Genomic DNA, 19403 nt, shown 5'->3' with positions numbered 1-19403 from the left:
ACAAAAAACAACCAACCCCCCACCCCAAATAATAGGAATGGGAAGACTTGTATGCTTTTCTAAGTGGCACTCATCTGCACTTTTTCACTTCATGATTTTGTAGAATCAGAGGCATAAAAATCACATCAAGGGAATGTGGTACAATGTAAAGAGAACTTGATAAGGAGTTAGGACACCCAGTTTTTAATTTCAATAGTGATTAAATTTTCTGTGATCTTGAACAAATTCACTTTGTCTATAAAATTAAAGGAGACTGGAAATCCAAAATGTTTTCAAGCTCTAAAGTTCCACAATTCTAAATCAGTTATCTTACTTCACATAACAGTATTCTTTATAGCAAATGACAAAATTTCCTTTAATTTCACCCTAAAAATTATAAGAACAAGTAAACATGTGCCCAAGATCCTCAGAAAATATTGGGATAAGATTTTTATATTAGTCCTTCTCAAAGACAGGAGAGAGGAGAGTTTATTTACATAGCTGCTGTTAAAAAATTTTTTTTACACAATGTTTTACAATTTGCTATAAGTTTTCAGTAACTTACAACATTTTGGAGAAATTGACTGCTTTATTAATTTGACTTTTCTTTAGTCTTGGTATTGACTTTTCTCTATTTCAATAAAATGGGTCTTAATTTTTAATTTACTTCATAATATAACATTTTTTTCTTCCTAAAATGAAGATGTCCCTATTTAAGTTAGGAATACTTCTACTGGAATTGGCAATTTGCTGAAAATTTTTACTCTAAAAGTATTCTAGATAGGCAAATAGAATTAAAGATTTAAAATTATGGAAATAAACTTTTAACACTTTAAATAAAGCAATACTTTTCTATTCTTATAATAGCTAATAATTATAGAAAATATATTTCACAGGCATTACTTTTCTCTTCTTCATATGATCCTCCTGAACTGCTACTGTAACGAGATTCTAGTCTGTGATGTTGACGATTTAAATTACTGTTCAGTCCACTGTAGATGTCTAGATGAACATAGCTGCAGGGAAAAAAATATATTTCTTAGTAATTTGGCACAAATCACAGTAAAACAGAAAACATTTTAATGTTCATTTTCTATGCATAAAACACAGATTCCCTTGCAAAATAGTAAGAGAAACTGATATTTTCTTAGTTTTCTTATAAAAACTCAAAAACTAAAGCTTTTATGTCAAAGGTTAATTAAAGGTTTTCATTTTAAAAACATTTTTTGAAGATAATTGTAGAATATAAATCTTAAGATATTTATATCTGCTATGCAAAGGCATGGAAGGTTAAATTTAAAAGCAAAACAAAATGTGACTTTTTGGATATATATTATTTCCAGTTAGATTAAAAAATCTTATAAATTCTTCACAAGAAACAGGATAACTTCCATTATAATAATATATTATTGTAATAATTTTGAACAAAGAAATATAAATTGTAATGCATAGTGCAATACCAATTATCTTGAAAGAACTAAGTAATTAATTTAATAATTACAATCACAAGAAATAGTATGGGTTCACTTACCTCTCTTCAGTGTTGTCTTTCATGTGCTTATTGTCAAGGCTGCCATCTGTAGGAGGTACCATTGTATTGCTACTGGAAGTGGTTCCTATAAATGAGATTGAAAAAATACTAGTATCTACATATTATAAAAGTGTATACTCTAGTAAATGAATATTATATAATTTTATATAACCTAACTAAAATATAATCTAGGATCTGGCTCCAAGTATGTAGATGTGGATGTGTTCCTGTGCATGATATATTGTGTAAATTGATCTGTCTTGTTGCTCTTCCTCTTATTGTAGCACACCCAAACCTCATTTTCTTCTGTTGGTTTATCATCCTTGCCAACCCTTGATGGTTGAACTCCAAGACTATCCTGGGTCCTCTTTTCTTTCCCCTATAGTCTCTAATTTGGTGACTTCAATACATTCCACTGGATCAACTACCATCTTAATATAGATGATTCCTAGATAGTTATAATACATCCAACTCTAGATTCTCTCTTGAGCTCCACTTGAGCATCTAAAACTGTTTATCATACATTTCAAATTGGATACCTTAGAGACACCATAAGTCCAAAATAGGACTTATTATTATTTTCATGAAATTGAGCCCTATTACTTCTGGTCCCCAAAGTTTACAATCTTAGTTGTTATCCTCAACTCCTTCAACTCTAACCCTATATATCCTATCAGATGCTATTTCTAGTTCCACAAAATCTCTTCTAATCTCTACATTTGTACAAATGCCATATTGTACAATGAGTTCAAGTGCTTATCATGCCTTGCCTTGCAGTGCAATAGACATATAATTAAGTCTCCTAAGCTTTAAGTTTTTAAGTTTCTCCCCATTTCAATCCATCCTTAAAATAATCACTAAAGTGATTATGATTTTTCATTAAAGTTCAGGTCTGCCCCTGTCATGTTCCTAGTCTCTGGCTGAGATCAAATGGCATTTAAAATTTTTCACAAGCAGCCCTAGCTTACCTCTTCTGCCATCTTAAACATCACTCCCATCCACATATTCCATGGTCCAGTTCTAGTGACCAACCACTTCCTTGCTATTTCTCATGCAGAATGTGACCTTTCCCATTACCATACCTCTATGCTGATTTTTTCCCCCCTGGCTGGAGTACACTCCTTCCTCACCACTGCCCTTATTCTGTATGGCTCCTTCTCTGACTAAATGGCTGATTTTGCATCGGGGTTTTCCAGATTCCTTCAGCTAGCAGGGCTTCTCCCTCAGGGACTCTACATTTTGTCTTTGTAGTCCCAGGATTTAGCAAAGTACCTGGTTCTATCCAAGTGCTTAATAAATGCTTATTTGCTTGATTTTAATACTGTTACTAATAGTGAACTTTTAAAAAAAGCATTATAATTTAGTATTGAGATAATTTTTTATTTGCATTAGGTATATGAACATTCTAATTTGTTCATAAACTTCAGAATTCTACTATGTTATCCTATTCATTACTCATACAAAATCTAGTCATATCAATTCACAACAGAATTGGAAGAAACTCTTAGAGAGAATTTAGACCACCCCCATTTTAAAGATGAAGTAACTCAGACCAAGAAAGGCTATATGACTTGTCTGAAGTAAAACCAGTTCTAAGTATAAGGAGGAATTACCAGGTCTTCTGACATTGGTCTTACTGCTAGTTCTACAGCAGTAGTCTATTAATTACCATTAATACAGATTTTCTTTTGAAATATATTAAGTGGTAAAGTGAAACCCAATTAAAGTGCAACAATAAGTCTTAGGACGCTAGATAGCATTTTAGCATGGTCTAATGATTACTATTATGACTGTTTTTTTTGAGAACAAGCTGAATAAATTCAGAAAAGCTCTATACTCTCAATTAATTACCAAACATTTATTTAGTACCTAACATGTGCCAGGAACACAAATAGGTCAAAACCTATTTACATCTCTACTTGCACCTTCAAATTAAAAAATGAAAGTACATATCATCAAGAACCTGACATTTTACTGATAATGGGGGGAGAAATAACATAAATCTAAGATGATATATACAAAATAAGTTCATGTTAATTGGGGTACTATCAACTGTAAGAATCAGGAAAAGCTTCATTCATGTTGAAAGTGATACTTGTACTGGGTTTTAGGTTTTGTTTTGTTTTTTTTTTTTTTGCAAGGCAAATGGGGTTAAGTGGCTTGCCCAAGGCCACACAGCTAGGTAATTATTAAGTGTCTGAGACCACATTTGAACCCAGGTACTCCTGACTCCAGGGCCGGTGCTTTATCCACTATGCCACCTAGCCGCCCCCTTGTACTGGGTTGCACTTCAGGCAAAGAGAAAGTCTGTAGAGACACAAACAGAAGAAAGAACTCCCCTTATGAACAGCAAGATCAGTCAGTCTAACTGAAATGCAAAGTATAGGAAGGAGAGTAATGTATAAAATAAGGCTGGAAATGTAGATTTTAATGCCACACAGAAGAATTTTTACATTTATGTGTAGAGAAAATAGAGGACCACTGGAATTTGGTAAGACGTACTTTAGAAAACTCACTCTGGCTACCTAGTGAAGGATGAATTAGAGAAAGGTGAATACTTGAGGCAAAAGCCCAAATGGAAAGCTATTGCAATAATCGTGGTGAAAAGTGATAAGTAACTAATTAGGAAGATAGATATGAGGGGGGGGGATGAAAGATATGATGTAGGGAGAAAAATGACAAGATATTTCAACTGACTTAAGTGGGATAAGGGAGAATGGGATAATAAAGATTACAGTTAGGTAGTACATCTGATTGGCTGAAAATATGGTTTTCTTAACAGAAAGGGAAATTAGGAAGATGAGTGTGTGCTAGAAGAAAAATAATGAATTCTGTTTTAGATGTGTTGAGTTCATCAAGCCTGAGACAGGCAGTTTGAAATATCTAATAAGGAGTTAGAGATGTATAGCTTTAACTCAGGAGAAAGACTAGAACTGAATATATGGATCAATGATCAAAAGGTAAAATAATTAAAGTATTAAATAACTTCTTACCTGAGGTGACAGATGGAATTTTATAACTTGAAGTAATGCGGTAATATGGTGGATTATCCATGTGAGTGACTCCCGAGCTGACTGGATCTGTAAGCTGAAGTTCACTCACTAGTTCTTCTAAGAGCTGCATTGTTTTGTCTCTACCTAAATATACAATAACTTTCTTCACCTGTCATTGGAAAAGTTTTTCAGAAAACAAAATAATAAAAAATTAATATTACTTATAATGATATGAGTGACAGATGGTTTTAAAATTCAAATATAATTCAAAATTTAGCACTTGGCTCAGTAACAATAATAATCATAAAGTTATAAGGGAGATAATTTGCATTAAAATGTTCCTTTCCTTCTATTGTCTTTTCTATATCAAACCATGATACTTAGTTGATGAAATGACAGTTATTAGGCCTTGTCACAAAACCTATTTATCCCTCTCCTTGCATCTTTCCCTGATTTTTCCCTCTCAAAAATTTATTTTTGATTCGCTATTGGTAAACATTTTTAAGATTTTTGGGGTTTCATCCTTTACATTTTCTATCCCCAAAACCAATTTATGGGGGTATTAAAAAGAAATGTGGAAAAAATAATTCCCCTGATCATCACTTCCAAATCTTTAACTAGTGCTCTCACTTTTCACCTGGGCTCTACCACTTATTTCCAACCAGAAATTCTACCATTATTCCCAAAATTATTATGATGACATGTTAGGCTGAAGATAAAATGTTTCCACAATATTTTCTTTCCTTACTCATTTATGGCAAATCCTCACTAGAAATTGAGTAGTCAATTTTGACAACTCACTCACCTATAGTCAATATGTCATTACTAATTCCCATGTAATTTCTAAGTAAATCATCATGTTCATGTTATTAACAAATAATTTTGTCATGTTTTTGACTATCTTTATGCCTTAAAAGTTACTTTATCTTGTCTTACTGATGCTGCTAACATTGCTAACATTTCAAGGACTATGTAAGATGATAGCAACAAAAGAAGCTGTAGTCTTGCTTTATGTACTTACTGGGAAAGTATGTAGCTCAGGGGCTCTCATTTTTTTGTGTGTTGAGAGCCCTCTGGCATGATGAACCTTTGGTCCTTTACAAGAAAAGTTTTTAAATAGCTAAAATAAAATCTAATGTGATAACAAAAGTAACTATTTATAAAATTAAAGTAGTTATCAAAAATATTTTGAAAAGTTCATGAACCCCAGTTCAGCACCCCTGTTTTTTTTTTTAAATTTCTGCAAGGTAATGGGGTTAAGTGGCTTGCCCAAGGCCACACAGCTAGGTAATTATTAAGTATCTGAGGCTGGATTTGAACTCAGGTACTCCTGACTCCAGGGCCGGTGCTCTCTCTCTACTGCACCACCCAGCCACCCAAAGCACCCCTATTCTACTGTATCCCTTTTACACCTAATGCTCACTTTTTGTTTAATTTTTTTTGTCATATTAGAAAAAAAGATGCTTCCATGTTTAAGTTTCATAGGGTTTTTAGCAAAAATGAATACTGTTCTTTGTCAAAGGCCTTTTCCTGAATCTACTGATAATCATGTTAGTTTTGGATGATTCCTAAAATACTGCTTCCATTATATCATTCCCTTGGGAACCTAGTGTCAGTGCTCTATCACCCCTAAAATCCACATAGAATGGTCTATTACTCAAAGCTCTAAATCTTTTCCCCATTTTATCTAAACAAGTCTGTACTCTTACTATTCCACAACAGACTTTCCCATTCTACTAAGATTACTCTGCTTATAAGTCTGTGTACATGCTATGCTCACTCTTTATGCCTTTACTTCTATCTTTTCTCAGTGTCAGAATTCTGTCTTTTTTTCTATCTATTCTTTTTTTTTTAAGATTTTTTTCAAGGCAATGGGATTAAGTGGCTCACCCAAGGCCACACAACTAGGTAATTATTAAGTGTCTGAGGCCGGATTTGAACTCAGGTACTCCTGAATCCAGGGCTGATGCTCTATCCACTGCACCACCTAGCTGCTCCCTATCTATTCTAATCTTACAGTGCATCTCAAATTCCTTGCTACCGAAAGCTTTACCCTGATAAATCTATTAACTATTGCTCTATTCTGGTCTTTGTATCTATGCAATATATACTGCAGCAAATCATCATAATTCAAGTTAATATTTTATTTTACACTCTTCTGCTCTTTAATTTTTTTACACATGTGCTAATATTGCCACTCCAAAAAAGTTGTAACAGAAAGATGTCATTATTATCTTTGGTGTGTTTCCCCCACTGCTCCACTGACCCTCTACAATGGTATTAGATTCCTTCTTCCTTGTGATAGCCAGCATTGAACTTGTTTGCATCCAAAGAAATTGTTCTGATTAGCTACTTGCTATTATTTACCTGCTCTGTCCTTGGGCCTCAGATAAACCCACACCCTAACAGCTAGTGGGTGTAACAGAGCCCCGGACACAGAATCAAAATGACCTGTTCACCTCTTAAATTTACAATCAAGAACAGGGTACAAGAAATTATACTGAGTCATAGTAGCATTAAAAAAAAAAAAGGAATGTCCTCTCAGGATGTTTTTGTATAGGTACAATTCCCAGATTGACCAAGATTGGTTAGAGGCATACTACATTGGGAATTACAGGCTTAACCTTGAGTGCCACACTTATGAAGGGCAAATTAATCAAAAAGAGTTCAGAGGAGCTGTAATAAGGAAATGTGCAATTATGTCGTGTATAAATATATAAGAGGAAAATAGGGATATCTTACAAAAAACAGTACAGCTGTCTTTAAGAGTTTGGGAGGGCTATCATTTAGAAGAGAGAAGTCACTATTGAAACTGATTTCAAAGAAATGAGTTATCCTAGAAAGGGCTCAAATTGTTTCTCTGATACTCAATATATGACTACGGGCAAATTACTTAATCTCTTTAAGTTTCATTTTCCATCCCTATAAAACTTATCTAGAATAGTTGTTGCCATAATTTATTTTGACAGCAAACTAGAATGTTTATTAAGAGAGTTATTAGAAGAGACTGGGAAGATAGATTGTAACCCTATTGTGGACGGACTTCAATGCCAGGCAGAATAAGTTTGGATTATATTCAATATCCATTCTTTCTTCCTTTCTTTCATTTCCTCCCTCCCTTTCTGACTCTTCCCTTCTCTTTTTCTTCTTAAAGAAAAGACCTCTCTCTCTCTCTCTCTCTCTCTCTCTCTCTCTATATATATATATATATATATATACACACACACACACACACACACACATATATGTATATATATCCCTATAAAACACTAACTACATATAGTCATTAGTTCATATACCGTTGTTGGGATGCAGTACAATCAACATCATCAATTATTTTTATGGCCAATTGGTCTTATCCATAGATTCTGACCATTTCCTTACATAGCATCACAGAAATATGTTACAAGTAAGAGGGGACAGCAGAGAGAGTGGAACAAAAATAATGACTGAAGGTTTTGCTTTCCATTGACCAATGAGAGGGAAAAGTTTTTGAAGATGAGCAAGAGGTTCAGCAACAAGAAAGAGACCTGGGGAGCAGTGGAGAAAGGGTACCAGCTTTAGAATCCACAAATGTTCGTCAAAATATCACTTTCACTAGCCACTCACTTTATAACTTTCATCTGTCAAATGAGAAACTTGGCTATACAATGATAGTTCAAGTCCTTCCAACTCTAATTCTATGACTTTTTTGTCTTGACCCCCCAAAATAGGAAGAATGGGTAGAAACAACAGAAAAACAGACCAGCTCAATGTACAAGAAAACATTCTAAAAGTTGGAGCTGACCCAAAATGAAATAGCCTATCTCAGGTGGAAGGTGGGTAAAGGGCTGGCCACCAGCAGGATCCCAGATTGTGACCATCCTGGTTCTCCTAACCCTGACAGCTCCTTTTCTGTGTTGTAGCTATACAGCCTGTGCATGAAATGGGTGTTCAGAAGATCACTGTTAAACTGAATACATACATAAGGCAAGAGGCTGGGTTCACTATTCACTCCACAAATGCTGATCAAAAAGTGCAAAATTATTTTCAAATTCTTTGGCCAGCTGTCTGCTAGTGTGGTCCAAACATTTTCAATCTCTGACCATGCCAACTCGTCACCATACTATGAAACAAAATTAAGACACATTCATTAGAAAGGATTAAAAATGTAAGACAGAAATGTAATGATTTTCTATTGAATTAGTTTTTAAAGGCTGACCAAGAAACATCACCATCTAAAGCTCATTGATGCACCTTCTGTATAATGTTTAAATTTCTTTAAGAAATCAAATACTCATTTCCTTTGTTAAAATTTAAATATAAATTAGTTCTCACTCAGAGCCATAGCAGTCAGAAAGTGTCATTTCTAATAAATGAGGAATTCCTTGAAGAAAACCATTTATAATTTCACATTTTGTTTCTTATAAATTTATATACCATGTTATCTATTCTAAATCACATTAATCCTTCTAAACTAGTTTTATTATACTTTATAACAATTAAAAAGATCCAGGTTACCTTTGCTGTCATGTACATTAAATTGTTCAAAACCATTGCTGTAGCCTGTGGTGACCCCCAACCTTCTCCTCGTAGCCAGCGTCTACTATTCACCATGAGTTCTCGGTCTTTTAAAGCTTCATCTTCATCTTCATCATGCCTCCTTACTGTTGGCAAAGGTTTTAAATCCACCAATTCTATATTGTTCATCCATGGTAACAAATAGTGCAACATTATCTGTCTCCCAGCTGGATGAGCTGTTTGAATTCTCTGACTTATCTCTGTAAATAAATTTTAACAGTTCATTCTAAATGCAAAATAATAGGTATTTAAAATGATTATTTCACCTTTCTGTTCATTTAAGCTAAGCAATATTAGAAGGAAAAAATTAATAGCTAAAAATAAAGTCATAGTCTTTTATGCCTGAGATATTTTTCAGTGCTTAAAAAGGAAACTAAATTGCAGAACAGAAAAATATCTTCATGCTTCTTTTAACAGGAGCCAATAAGGCAAAGGTTAGATAAGTATTTTTGAGGGATGCAATGAGAAGAAAATTCTTATACTGTCTTGAAGGCTAAACAGAAGTTTTATCCAACTGTAAAGCACTATATAGCAATAAGGCCTTATCCAAAGAGAAGAAAAAATAAAATACTCAAGTAAAATGATATTTTAAACCACTTAACTATTAAATGTCTTCAAATTTAAAACAGTTAAATATAGGCACCTGAATTTCAACAGATGAATACTTTGGAATACAGGCTCAATATTCTGACTTTTATTTAAATTTCTTCTTGAGGCTTCTTTATATTCAACAGAAAAAAGGGCTGGTGTAAATTCCTCTTACTTATTAAAGTTATTTTAACATGACATACTATGCAACTAACTTTGTGTCAGTATTTTAGTGACTTAGGATACAAAAAAGGACTTTAATTGAAAACCTTTAAGAGATCATTTGGTTAAAAATGAACTAAGTTGTCAGCGGGCAGCCAAGGAATAATGTATATGTTTTTTAGATTGCCTTTAGTGTTTTGGTATTAAAAGAAGGGGAATAGGATGGGGCTAGGGGAGGGGGGTTAGGAGGGAGAGATGACAGGGAGGAGAATAGGGGAGGTAGAAAGGGAGTGAGAAGTGGGGGGAAAAAGGGAAGAGAACAACAGAAAATAGAATTGGAAAAGTAGTGTAAATGCAGTAAGATAGGGGAGGATAAAGGGGGAAAGGGGTTGAGGAGGAGGAAGAAGGGTGTGAAACAAGGGAGGGAAGGAAAAAAGAGAAAAAGACAGGGAGAAGAGAAGAGGAGGGAAAGAGAGTAACCAGGGGTGGGAGTTGGAGAGAGGTCTTTTCTTTAAGAAGAAAAAGAGAAGGGAAGAGTCAGAAAGGGAGGGAGGAAATGAAAGAAAGGAAGAAAGAATGGATATTGAATATAATCCAAACTTATTCTGCCTGGCATTGAAGTCCGTCCACAATGGGGTTACAATCTACCTTCCCAGTCTCTTCTCCTAATAACTCTCTTAATAAACATTCTAGTTTGCTGCCAAAATAAATTATGGCAACAACTATTCTAGATAAGAAATACTTTCTTGAAGCAATCAGTAACAATACATGTCATGGTAGACCTGAGAGGTAAAAATCTATCCACACTGATGGCTATGGGATTGAGGATGAATTCCAAAGAGAACATAAAAGATAAGCAAATATTTGTATGTATATGATGATCTCTAAGGTCTCTTCCAATTCAATGAGTCTATGATCTATAGGTCGGTCTGTATTTTTCTGTCAAAATGTTTTCAGTAGAAAAATACATACACATAAGAACAAGCAGTACAATTAACTCTTTCATTTCAAAGTTGCATATGTCATGAAATTATCACTAAGGCAGGAAGGAAAGTGTTTAGGGGAGTGGGGGTGATCAGGATAAGATTTGAATCCTTTAAAGAAGGATTTACTGATAGGAATACTTTTAGGACATCAATCATTAGGGTGCACTTCCTCTATAATAATGTAACTAGATTTGTTTTTTTTAAAAAAATTCCAAGTGGAATTTAATATACTCTGAAAATTTGTTAAAAGAAGAGATTTAAAATGTGTAAATATGTCTTAATCAGTTAAATTTTCATACCTGAAAAGATAGCAAGGGTTAGTTCAGGATAAGTCCTTGCTAATTCTTCTGACAACTGATAATATGAAACAGAATACAGATGTGGCAGAGGAGATAACTGACTGAGTACTCCATCAGTTCTATGAACCTCCAATTTGTGAGCATAGCGAAACATCTTCGGTTCCAGAATCTACAGGAATAGAATATTAACAATCAAAGTTAGAGCTTAGTGGTCTTTTAAATCTTAGTTAAATTAATATCTGATTACAAAATTATCTCCTATGGAATATTCTTGGTTACAGAAGGTACAACCAATTATCTTCCAAACAGTTTCTGCATTGATTACTGTTTTAGAAAAAAATGGATGAAAACACTCCCATGGCTTTTCAAAAGAAATTTTGTGTTACACATCAATCAACAGTTCTTAAGACTTAAATGTGTGCATAAACTTGATCTATAACTGAAACTTCTATCCTTTTTCCCCTTATAAAATAAGGCTAATTTCTTAAATATTATCCTAGGTGAGATTCATAGACTAAAATCAATTTAATTATGATGATGATGACGACGACTACTACTACTACTACTACTACTACTACTACTACTACTACTACTACTACTACTACTACTACTTCTCCTCATACTAGATAACATTGACATAGCTCTTATGAAGTGCTAAAGACTTCACAATAATTATCTCATTTCATCCTCACAACAATCAGGGGAAGGAGTTGTTGCTATTATCCATATTTTACAGATGAGAAAACAGAGGCAAACAGAGGTGACTCATCAACGATTTAGGGCCAAATCTGAGCTCTGGTCTTCCTGTGCCACCCAGCTGCTCCCTTAGTATGAGTTTTAATATTGATGTGAAAAAGTTAAGCTTTAAAGAAACTTGAAACTAGTAAGAAAATTAAGTGTCTTTTAATATTCCTTCTATTTCCTGTTATTTGGAAATAATATCTGTTAGAAGTTTGTCATCTCATTCTGTAGTACCAAAAACTGTTGGGGAGTAAATGAAAATGTTCCTTTATAAAGCAAAACTTTAGTTTCACAAAAGTATTAATCTTTTTAGAAAGATAATTAATGAAAGATTACTTAAAACAACTTTTCCCTTTACTCTTGAATACTGTGGTACTTGAGGTAATTTAATATATTCTAGTCTAACATTAACAAAGATTTTAGAAGCAAATGGCTTTTATGGAGCCCACAATTTTCAAAAATGACTCAATGTATATACATTTTAAATTAGAAAAGTTAATTTTATACAGTTAATTGAATTAGTTACTTATTTTTGAACTTCAACAATCCACACTATTATTCATTATTACTAAATACCAAGGAATGTGTTAAAAGAAGTAAAATATATCATTCTGATCCATTAGAAATACAGCATGAGCTTAATTAAAAATTTTTACAGACCTGTAATAATTGCATAGCAACTTCATAGATATTCCTTGAAGAATCAGCTGCTTTAAACAATATTAGGTTTAGGAGAGTCACTGTGTCACACTGGTAGTCCCTGTGATAAATTTTGTAGTCAGTAAAATACCTTTAATGTTTGACTGTTTTCACAAGATACATTAATTATCTAGCACATGTTTCAGAATATATCCCCAAAGACAGAGCCAGTGTCAGGTATGCTATCTGTACTGGTATATTCTCTAATATTAAAAGAATATACTAAAAGCCTATTAACTGGGGAAGAATGTAATATTATAAAGCAGAAAAGAATACTTTGCTATTTAAAAAAACCTATTTCTGAAGAAAGGTGAAAACAGCTTATTTAAAAGTAGAATAAAATCTAACTAAGGTGACACATATAAGTAAAATTATAAAAGACCTGTTTTGGAACACATTAGCTATAGCTTTAAAACAGCCAGCTGCTACCCTCTTGGAACCCGTGTAACATCGATCCACAGCCCAGTACATCAGATTGTTTTGGTCAGGGTTGAGTTCTAATAACAGCATAACTGCCTCACAGCCCAACTGATGAACCTAAAAAAAAAAAAAAAACACACACACACACACACACCAGGAAATAATCTAAAAATAGAGAAAAGTTGTTTTTTGATTTTTTTAAGAAATGTTTTTACTAAAAATAACATACTGTATAATTTAACTGCATTAATTTCTCTTTCTCCATTCCCAATTAAGCATATATGTAAGCACTAAAAGAGAATAGCTTCACAGGATTAAAAAAAAAGCCTTCCACTTGTAAAACTTTTCTCTGAAAACCTCTCTGAAGGTAGTAAGAGCAAGCAAATAAAAAAAAAAGGAGTAATTATTATTTTAAGATAACCATTCACCTCTATAGTACCTCGTATAAAAACACTAGACAATTCTTTATTGCAGTAATCAGAGGTAATATGGTTTGGAAGGAAACATTACATATTTCTTCCTTAAAAACTGTACACAATAAGTAGAAAGGTAGTGTGAAGGTTGCAGGAATGATACGGGAGGGAAGGGAAGGGGCAGTTGAATATATAAATAAATATGAAAAACAATTTTATGACAGATCAAATGTATTCTATATTAGTATTTCACTTATCCCTTGTATTCTACTGTTAGGCTCATAAAGCCCATTTTTATATGGAAGGTAAAGATGACAAACCACAAGTTAATAAATACTATTTTAAGAGTCAGATCTACTCCTGGACTAATTCTGTCTTTTTGTACATTTTAATTAAAATTCAGTTTTTTAATAATTTAGTAAATAGAGCTTGTGTTAATTAATTTATCCTAGAATCCTAAATTCCTTAAGAAGTACATAATATGGAGTATTAAAAAAAAGACCCACATTTGGGCTATTACCTTTTTGTCCAGAGAATCTAAAATATTATCCAGCCATTTGTATAAGTAGCCATCTGAAGAAAGTCCTACATTATCTGCAACAGGGCCACAACACAGAACAGCAGACATAGCCTTCAAAAATAACATATACATTCTAATAAATAATACTGTTGAGAGATATTATGTGAGTAAATTCAATCAGTATTAATGCTTACTAATCTCAAATTTAAAAAAATAGAAATAATATTTATATATTAAGACATATCTATTATGAAGAAAAAGTAAATGACATGGCACCAAATCAGCCAGATAGTTTATAACATTTAAAAAATATTCCAAATGAATTAAAAATAAAACCTGTTAAGTTTTTATACATAAGACTTCATATACAAAGATGGGAATAGAATAATATGTCAAAACAAAAGTGAAAATGTTTCAGAAATAGGAAATGAACAATGATAAAGGCTCACATGGTACACAGAAACCTTAAATAGATTCTATATATCATAAATACTTTCTCTCAGGAAATAATTTAGAAATCTAGATATAAGGAACATCAAATCAGTCCTGAATGAAAAATATAATAATTAGCAGTATGAATAAAGTATTATGAGAATTCAGAAATTCTGATAAGCTGGAACAGAAGATTTCACAAAGGAATGCCTTTCTGTTTGAATGAAAGGGTACAAACAACAGGGAGAGCCATGGACTGAAGATGAAGGAGTGATCATTCCGGGTGACAGCAATACTGTAAACAAAGATACAGAAGTAGGCAAAAGTTTAGATAAGAGCAAAAGTTAGGATGGAGTAGAGAATACATATAAGGGAGAAGTAAAAGAAAAGTCTGCTAAGGTAAGCTGTGGTACAATGGTAGAGGGGTTTGAATACCGAGCAAAATACTATGGGAAAAGTGAAATTGTAGACAAATACCTTTAATGCACAGTACTGATGTCTATTAATCTGCATGTTCCTATCACTGTATCTGTCCAAGGGAGTAAACATGATGCTAAAAGGACCTGCCCAATGACTGAACAACATAAAGAGACTGTGACGAAGACTCTGTTGGGGAAAAATGCTTCTTCTCTGGTGAACTATAAAGAAAAGCAAAAGAAAAATAAGTTTTACCTTATTATCCTTTACAAGTATTTGCATTTATAATAAACTTCAATTTCTATCATATTAATCAAGGCAATGCTTTCAGAAAGATAATACATTTTACTTCCAATTTCATTTATTCCAAGTTAAGAGAGAATCACTATAAAAAGTTATTGTGACATGACATGACTTTTTTTTTTTTTTAGTTTTGTTTTGCAAGGCAAATGGGGTTAAGTGGCTTGCCCAAGGCCACACAGCTAGGTAATTATTAAGTGTCTGAGACTGGATTTGAACCCAGGTACTCCTGACTCCAAGGCCAGTGCTTTATCCACTACACCACCTAGCTGCCCCAAGACCATATGACTTTTTTTTTAAGGCAGTGGGGTTAGGTGATTTACCCAAGGTGACACAGGCAATTATTAAGTGTCTGAGGCTAGATTTGAACTCGTGTCCTCCTGATTCCAGGGCCGGTGCTCTATCCACTACACCACCTAGATGTCCCTCATATAACAGCTTTTAAAGCAGATATTCCATGCTGGCAATGTGAAGCATTTGAAAACAGAATGGAAATTGGTACTCTGATTATCTAGTTACAAATCTGACACTGACTAATTGTATGACCTTGATAAAAATCACTTTACCAAAGAAGGGGCCTGGGAAAAGAGAGTTAGTCTACCTGAGATGCTTTTAGTTCTAATAATCAATGACTCTATACTATAAATTCTGGAACATAGTATCTAGCTTCACAATAAAATTTAAATTTATCATATCAATTATCCACTTGTCTTATAGGACTACTATATCTATTATGTGGACCCTATGTATATGTATGTATGTAAATATATGTATGTATGTGTGTCTGCATTAAAAAAAAATGAATCAAGGGTGGAAAGCATGGGGTAGCTCCTGGTTAGAAAAGTCTCCTTAATGATGCAGATTAGCACTTTTTCTGGAATTTATACTTTTAGTGAATTGACTGTAGACTTAAGAGGTTAAGTGGCTTGCCCAGAGTTATAAATGCAATAAGTATTAGAGAGGTAGGACTTAAAAAATCCCGCTGTTTGTAATTCCAGTGATAGCTTTCAGTTCTCTCTCTCTCTCTCTGTATTTCTATCTCTATTACACATTTATATAAGTAAGTTAAAATTATCTTTTTTTTCTGGTATAATTAAAAAATTTTAACATATAATATCAAAATTTAATGCTTAGAATTATTCTCTGAAAAGCTACAAGTCCTAATTTATCCTTATCACATCATTGTATCTGTATTATACCCCAAGTTTACTATTTGAATTTCAGAAATTAAAAGTTGCTAAATCTATATGAGAAAGAAAATACAGTTGGCAGACTGATCTGTAAGTTGGTAGCTAGAGAATAGCATTTTTTTTAAAGTTTTTGCAAGGCAATGGGGTTAAGTGGCTTGCCCAAGGCCACACAGCTAGGTAATTATTAAATGTATGAGGCCAGATTTGAACTCAGGTACTCCTCACTCCAGGGCTGGTGCTCTATCCACTGCACCACCTAGCCACCCCAAGAACAGCATTCTTGACTTGAGAAAGTTGATAAACTCTTTTCTCTAAAGAAAAGGTTATGTTTCCTACTCTTTTCTAATTTCCTTTTGTGCACTCCTTCCCGCTGCCCAATATACCTAGAACAAATTTACCGTTTGCCTTTAAATTTATCTCTAATACTTTTCATTTTGATTGGAAAAAGAAAATAGATACCAATTCATTGATTTTATAACTCTTGCTACCTGTGCTTCTTTGACATTTCCCAATATTTATATTGTCACTTAAGCCACAATTTCATTGGAACAAGGAAAGAAGACATCATGAACAACTGATTAATGTTATAAATATTGAAAATGGTACCTGGAACATTTTGAATGATATTCGCCACTAAGGCACTAAAATGGCATCGTATATCCTTCAGTGTATCAGAGTCCTTTTCATTTTCTGCTTCTAGGAGTTGCCTAGTTAGATCTACATACTCCAGCAAAGTGTTATTGAGGGAATGTGTTTCATTATCAAGGCCACCACTTGCACTGAAAATAAAGAAGGAAAATTATTAAGAAAACATAAAAGTAAAAAAAAAGTTTCTAAAAGTCATCTAGGATCCAAAATCAGCAACATATCTGTTAAATTCTGTGGGGTTTCTATATTAATAGGATTGTACATATTAGTATTTGATTACATTGTCCTCCTAACTCTGGGGTTGGTGCTTTTTCCACCTAGCTGCCCCTGAACTTTACATTTTTTTTCCTTTTTTTTAAATTAAAGATATTATTTGAGTTTTACAATTTCCCCCCAATCTTACTTTGCCCCCCCCCCCGGAAAGCAATCTGTCAGTCTTTACTTTGTTTCCATGCTGTACATTGATCCAAATTGAGTGTAATGAGAGAGAAATCATATCCTTAAGGAAGAGACAAAAAGTCTAAGAGATAACAAGATTAGAAAATAAGATGTTTTTCCTCTAAATTAAAGGGAATAGTCCTGGATACAGATGGCACTCTCCTTTGCAGACAGCCCAAAATTGTTCCCGATTGTTGCATGGATGGAATGAGTGAGTCGTTCATGTTGAACATCACCCCCATGTTGCTGTTAGGGTGTACAGTGTTTTTCGGGTTCTGCTCATCTCACTCAGCATCAGTTCATGCAAATCCCTCCAGGCTTCCCTGAAATCCTATCCCTCCTGGTTTCTTTTTTTTTTTAAATTTAATATTTATTCTCATTTTGTACAATTAATGTTATTTTTACATTAGTAAAATATTCTTGTTTAAGAGTAAATGAGATACCCCCCCCCATAAATATAGACTTGCTTCAACGATAAAAAGGGAGAGAAAAAAATCAAAATTAAGAAAAAATAATAGTAATAATTGTAGGTATGGCCAGGTGGCGCAATGAAAGGAGCACCAGCCCTGGAACCATGAGCACCAGAGCCCACATCCGGCCCCTTACACCCAACAATCACCCAGCCGTGTGACATGCAAGCCACCCGATCCCCACTGCCCTGCAGAAACAAAAAAAAAAAAAAAGAAAAAAAAAAGACCCAAAATAAAATAAAATAGTAATAATAGTAGGGGTAGCTGGGTGGTGGACAGAGCATTGGCCCTTGAGCCAGGAGCACCCAGGTCCCAATCCGGTCTCAGACACCCAAGGATCACCCTGCTATGCGGCCCCAGGCAGGCCTCCCAGTCCCATTTGCCCTGCACCCCCTCCCAAATAATAGTAATATTAAAAAATGTGCTTCAGTCTTTGTTCTAACACCAATAACTCTGTTGTGCATGGATCACATTCTTTATGATTAGTCCATGGCAGAAGTTACTTCCATATTTTTCCAACGTTGCCATTGCTGATCACAACTCCCTCCTTTGGTATTTCTCCACTACCATGTACTATATTTTCTCTCTCCTTTCACTCTGACTCTGCTGTAGGGTCGCTGAGTGGCAAAGCAGACAGATCCCTGGTCCTGGGGCCAAGAAGCCCCGAGTCCCCATACCCCCTTAGGCCCAGAATCCACCTGGCCCTGTGGTCCTGGACAGGCCATCCAATCCCAGCCCCTTGCAATAAGTAAAAAAGAAAATGTGTTATATCTGAACACTCTCCCCCCATGGTCCATCCTCTCCTCCATCACTCACATCCCCCCCCCCCTTACTCCTGAATGCCTATACCCCACTGAGTATATATGCTGTTTCCTGTCCTAGCCACCTCTGATGAGAGTGAAGTTTCCCTCATTCCCCCTTGCCTTCCCCCCCCTTCCATACCATTGCAATAGCTCATTATAATAAAGAAAAGTCTTATTATATGAAATATCTTGGCCTATTCCCCCTCTCCTTTTTCTTTCTCCCATTACATTTCCCTTTTTTTCTATTAACTCCATTTTTACACCATATTTTATCTTCGAATTCAGCTTTCTCCTGTGCTTCAACTATAAAAGCTCCCTCTACCTGCTCTATTAGCTGAGAAGGTTCATATGAGTATTATCAGTGTCATTTTTCTATACAGGAATACATGCAGTTCATCATCATTAAGTCCCTCATATTTTCCCCTTCTCCAATCTCTATGCTTCACCTGAGTCCTGTATCTGAAGATCAAACCTTTTGTTCAGCTCTGGCCATTCCAAAAGGAACATTTGAAATTCCCCTGGTTCATTGAAAGTCCATCTTTTTCCCTGGAAGAGGACATTCAGCCTTGCTGGGTAGTTGATTCTCGATTGCATTCCAAGCTCTTTTGCCTTCCGGTATATTGTATTCCAAGCCCTATGAGCTTCCAATGTAGTTGCTGCTAAGTCCTGTGTGATCCTGACTGCAGCTCCATGATATTTGAACTGTGTCCTTCTGGCCGCTTTTCCCAGTTTTTCTTCCAACTCTCTCATTTGATTTTCAAAGTCTTTTTTGAGCTCTGTCATAGCCTGAGCCCAATTTCTGTTTTTCTTGGAG

General features: G+C 34.4%; 1 protein-coding gene across 18 annotated transcripts in view; it reads right to left on the bottom strand.

Moving 5' to 3' along the window:
- Positions 1 to 19403, bottom strand: part of FRYL (FRY like transcription coactivator) — a 283659-nt gene that overhangs the window by 61659 nt on the left and 202597 nt on the right. For all 18 annotated transcript variants that reach the window (XM_074229478.1, XM_074229492.1, XM_074229477.1 and 15 more), the window contains 11 exons: positions 16837 to 17009; positions 14801 to 14961; positions 13892 to 14002; positions 12921 to 13075; positions 12500 to 12599; positions 11099 to 11267; positions 9004 to 9263; positions 8468 to 8608; positions 4504 to 4672; positions 1511 to 1595; positions 883 to 995 (listed from right to left, as the gene is read on the bottom strand). In XM_074229478.1, coding sequence (XP_074085579.1) covers positions 883 to 995; positions 1511 to 1595; positions 4504 to 4672; positions 8468 to 8608; positions 9004 to 9263; positions 11099 to 11267; positions 12500 to 12599; positions 12921 to 13075; positions 13892 to 14002; positions 14801 to 14961; positions 16837 to 17009 — 1637 coding nt within the window. The remainder of the gene's footprint in view (positions 1 to 882; positions 996 to 1510; positions 1596 to 4503; positions 4673 to 8467; positions 8609 to 9003; positions 9264 to 11098; positions 11268 to 12499; positions 12600 to 12920; positions 13076 to 13891; positions 14003 to 14800; positions 14962 to 16836; positions 17010 to 19403) is intronic.

This window comes from Macrotis lagotis, chromosome 3 (genome assembly GCF_037893015.1).
Source record: "Macrotis lagotis isolate mMagLag1 chromosome 3, bilby.v1.9.chrom.fasta, whole genome shotgun sequence".
Taxonomy (NCBI): Eukaryota; Metazoa; Chordata; class Mammalia; order Peramelemorphia; family Peramelidae; genus Macrotis; species Macrotis lagotis.
Note: the sequence above shows the minus strand (reverse complement) of the source record. Positions and strands in the feature narration are given on the sequence as shown.